The 4,883-nt window shown below is 41.4% G+C and overlaps 1 protein-coding gene across 1 annotated transcript; it reads right to left on the bottom strand.

The window, feature by feature from the left end:
* endouc (endonuclease, polyU-specific C) lies at positions 1 to 3,531 on the bottom strand. Its single transcript, XM_085461509.1, is given in 7 exon segments — positions 1 to 434; positions 512 to 662; positions 1,291 to 1,492; positions 1,583 to 1,694; positions 3,063 to 3,162; positions 3,259 to 3,315; positions 3,442 to 3,531. Coding segments are annotated over 7 exon segments (897 nt in total). The 5' UTR covers positions 3,453 to 3,531; the 3' UTR covers positions 1 to 170.
* Positions 3,532 to 4,883: the final 1,352 nt, after the last annotated feature.

Here is a 4,883-nt window from a genome sequence, read left to right as displayed (position 1 = left end):
TTGAACTCCAAAATAACATTTTATTTAAAGCTACTGAGGTCACAGTGATCTTGAAATACATGTAAATGTCCTTTGCAGTACATTAGGCAGGTCAGTTCCTTATCAATGAGGCCACGTATTGCTGAACAAAGATTAGTTTTTATCAGAAGTGAATAAAATGATGGATCACATCAGTGCGCGTGCTGCCTGACATGTCTGCTGTTGCTGCTGAGCAGTTTGGGGTACGCCGTCCCGAGTGAGCGCCCGTGTCTGATCACCACCAGCTCCATCTGACACTGGTCAATGTTGACTACAACTGTGGTGCTTCTCTCCGTGTTCATGAGGAAGACGGCCATCTCAAACTCGGGGCTGGTGCCGATGAAGGCGCTGCCAACGGGCTTCACCACACCGTGCCAGCTGAACTGGAGGTTGAGAACGTGGTCATCTTGATCAGGCTGTGACAAAAGCATGAATGTTTATGTTACCAGCGAAGGAAATGAATCTCTTCTGTCTGGTGAACTGTTATTCTTACCAAATCATGCTCCCTGGCTTTATATCCTTTGTAGTCCAAGTGTTGGTTTTTCTCTTGCAGGTAGAACTGGACCCAGTTGTGAAAACCAATGATTTCTGTTCCTGATTTTGTCTCGCCAACAAACACATGTTCAAATCCACTGGAGTCCAGGCTGGTGATGATCAATTTAAGAACAGAAACACACATACTTCTTACCAAAGAAATGCATATTAAATTATAGTGTTGCAGAATCTCACTTTAGCTGTGTTATTAAAGATTCTTTTTTTTGATTTCTCATTTAAACTTTGTGAAAAGAAATCCTCTAATATCTGACATCCTCCTCCATTTCCTTTCTGGCTTCTTCATGGTTGCAAACCTGAGTGTGCCCAGAGGAGAGGAGGAGATGCTGTGCTATTTCTGAAGAGAAAAGCACAGCATCTCCGCTGTTGGAGGGGTTATTGTGAGGAATTTGTCTCATGTCCCCCCGCTGAGATCACTGAAAAGCGTGGGGTTTCTTCCACCTACAAAAAGTACATCATGTCCACATTCCTGCAGTGATCCCCTTCTGGGAGACCGCTGAGGCCAGAGCGACATTCCACAGCTGCACACAGATGTTATTTTGCCTCTGTAATGTCTTGAAGTAATGTGTGCAGAGCAGCAGTGCAACAGGAAGAACATAAAACTCCTTCTAGAGTTCAGCTGCAGCCTCAAAACCATGAACTGTAGGAAACAATAGAAAGTTGTGCAATACCAAAAACAATTGTCTTGTTGCTGTGAGGAGACATTCAGACTGAAACTACCAGGTTTCTCCAACAGAATGGAGTAACTGAAGTGCTCAAATGTAAACTTTCTGCTCGACAGAGCTTGTTGTGACGCATACCTTCATGACTTTTGTCTCTAAGACGGCGTCCAAGAAGAGATCCATCTCTGTGAGCTCCTCTGTGGTGACTTGTTCCGTCACGCCAGTAGACCGCTCATAGTTGTCCAGCAGTGTCATAAAGCCTGTGAGCCCACAAATCCCATTTATTACAGTGATGACTGCAAACACGATCTGAATGTTTAAGCTCAGAGTGCTCACAACTACACACTTACTAGAGAAAGTGGTTATATTTCTCAGTTTGCTCTCATTAACGTTGGAGAAGAGCGGCTGCGAGGCTTGATCCTGCACCGTGTGGATGCCCTGACTTACAAAGCTTGCTCTACCCTAGGCAATTCAAACACAGAACACTTCTTTGTACAAACACAAGACATAGCAGTAGTGATGGGATTTCCGGCTCTTTTTAGAGATCCGGCTCTTTCGGATCGGCTCACTAAAAAGAGCCGGCTCTTTCGGCTCCGAACCGGCTCTTCAGGTTGTTTTGTTGCTTTAATTAATTTATTATTAACAATAATATAAAATTATGCACAAAAGGAATTACTAACGTAAAAACAAGTGGTTTTATTTATATATGTTTATATATAAATATATGCGGTGGCCCCTAGAGACAAAACACGTACAAACTCCAAAACACATTTCTAGCATTAACTGAACTTCCAAAGCAGAGCTACTAGATCACTTAAATTACACAATTGAAAGCATGTGTGTATTGTTTGTGTATTTATACACAGGCACTCATATATATATTCAAATAATTTAAAAAAAAGTTCATTTACCTGTTATTACCACACACCAAATCCGGTCGTTGGTACTTGCTGGCTTGTGTAGCCACAAGATAACAAAGGCTCAACACTGCGCCCAGCATCCTGGAGCACTTCTGTTGTCTTTTGTACGTGTTTTGAGTTTTTATGTGCTTCTGAGTTTTTATATGCTTCTGAGTTTTTACGTGCTTCGGAGTTTGTACGTGTTTTTACGTGTTTTGGAGTTTTTACGTGTTTTGGAGTTTGTACGTGTTTTTACGTGTTTTGGAGTTTGTACATGCTTCAGAGTTCGTACGTGATTTGAAGTTTGTATGTGCTTTGTCTCTAGGGGCCACCGTAAATATACTTTTATTTATTCACTCCACATAAAATGTAATAAATAAATCATATAATACAAAAATCAACTATTCACATTTCAAGTTTTAACTATTTAAATTTTCAGCTTTTTCCTTTCACAAATTTAAAGTGAAAAGAACACAAAACACTGCAAACCACAACACAATTAAATATAAATTATAATATGAAAACTAAAAGAACATGCATATTCTCTGTCATATGGACCTGCATGTATAAACTTTCTCAATCCTTTATCATCTGCAACCGAAAATAGTTGTGGATGATTACTATACCTTTCTAATGTTGTTGTCCCTGCCTCTCTTTCTCTCTCTCTGGCTCTGTTCCTGTGCTACTGAGTGTAACTACCGCCCCTCCCCCCTCTGCCCAGCGTAAAGCACAAGGCTCGCGTGCAGAGTGAAACGGAAAAAAAGTGCGAGAGAGAGGCTGAGAGAAAGAAAAAAAAAACCCACGTGACGGCTCGCGATAAGGAGCCGGCTCGCGTCGTTCACGTCAAAGAGTCGGCTCTAAGAGCCATTTCGTTCGCGAACGACCCATCACTACATAGCAGGCGCTAAATAAACTAGAAAAGATTTCTCACCTGAATAGAGATCGTGTAGTCTATCACAGGTGTCATGCGATTCACATCCAAACTCCACAGCTCATTGAAAATAGTGGAGAGCTCCTGGTTTACAGCTGGTCTGTTATAGAAAGTGTCAGACAGGCTATGCAAACATCTGGCAGATGCACACGCAAATAGAGGAAACATCAGCAGAGTTTGGTTTATACCACTGTACCTTGATCCATTCAGTCCACTGAGGAACACTGCAAGGAGCAGAAATCCACAGAACAACCTGCACATAACAGATGTGAAAACATATTTTATACATGGGAAAAGCAGCAAAGTTCTGACCTGTATTCAGCTGCCTGTGCAACAACGTAAACAAACAAATCTTCAGTCAGTAAATAAAAATACAAACCTCGCAGACATGACGCCAAATGAAAGTGTCCACTGTTTCAGCCTGGACTGCAGCAGAGGACTCACACACAGCCTGTCTGTCTAAAGGTCCAGCCTCCACCCAATCTTGCAGGGGCCTTTCTGAGACTGAGACCCACTTTTAACCACCAGATGGCGCCTCGTTTCAGGGCACAGCCTCTCTCTATAGTTTTGCATGAACTTTTACTAAAGAAGTGATACAGCGATGCAGCTTCAGGTGGTTTTAATTTTTATTTTTTATACAACTTAGCTTATAAACCATCACACACATGATTCAATTTCACAAAAGTCCTATCCAGAGTCTCAGTGAAAGGTTTTTCATGTATTGTTTCAGTGTAAAGGGGGATAAGAGAAGGGTAGACTCATTATTCAATGAGTAGGTAAAGTAGGCTGTGCAAATGTAAGGTGAAATGTAAATCTGGGGAAAGGCAGTGGTCTGTGACTTGAACACAAGGGGGGTGTACTGAGCTGTCAAACAGCAGAAAATGTTTTCTCAGAAATGAAAGCCTCTGTGCTTTAAAATTCACCAAGATGCTAATATTAAAAGTTAACGGCCTAGATTAAATTTAGCTTTATGGAAAAATGTAGCTGTCCTGGTTTACCTCAGAGCAGGAGCATGCATATTTGTTAACTATGTCAGCATGTCCTGTAGAGTGACCACATGTCAACAGCATTATTATAGTAGGTTACATTGTAGTGGTGTGATGTATATCACCAGTACAGAGGTGTCAGCAGGGGCCGATGGGTGCATCTCACCACTGAACACAGACTTTTGTCCAGAACTGTAGAAAGGCTGTACTGTGCATGTATGAACGTGTGGAGACATGACAGGAAGAAATGAGAGGAGAGCCAGACAGACTAGACAAAAGAAATAAATCTGAGAAAGACTGAAAAAAAGAAGCAGAAATAAAAGAGAGTTCGAGACTTCGAGTTCTCGATTACACACAGAAGACACATCTCATAAGTTTAGTGAGTGTTCTGTCATTTAGCGCCACAGCAGTTCACACATCTAAACTCAGCAGCATTCAGATTCTGTGCCACCTCACAGCGATAAACAATTAATATCAGGCCTGGATGCTGTAAAGGGTAAACTCCAGAACCGAGTGCTAAAGGGGAACAACCATTCTCCGTCTCTTTGTGACAATAGAATTGAGGCTCAATAAATAAAAGTCTTTGTGGAGGATTTAATTGTTGAACAAAACACAGAAATCCTGATTACAGAGCAGCAATTTCCTAATGTTGTAAACCTGCTCAACATTTGGCAATAAAACCCTTTCTGATTCTGAGTTGTGTAGAGCACATTTTGTCATCTCCAATTATCGGTCAACATTATCGACCAACATTAGAGAGTTCTTGCGTCCCCGACGCTTGAAAAAAATCTGACATTGTGACAGGTGTGGATTTAATTTCTTCAAAGAAAACAAA

Source organism: Copadichromis virginalis, linkage group LG7, assembly GCF_057382275.1.
Source record: "Copadichromis virginalis isolate Kocher_CV1m ecotype Utaka linkage group LG7, C_Virginalis_male_GT1.1, whole genome shotgun sequence".
Lineage (NCBI taxonomy): Eukaryota > Metazoa > Chordata > Actinopteri > Cichliformes > Cichlidae > Copadichromis > Copadichromis virginalis.
The sequence above is the reverse complement of the archived record's forward strand: the minus strand, read 5'-3'. Positions and strand labels throughout refer to the sequence as shown.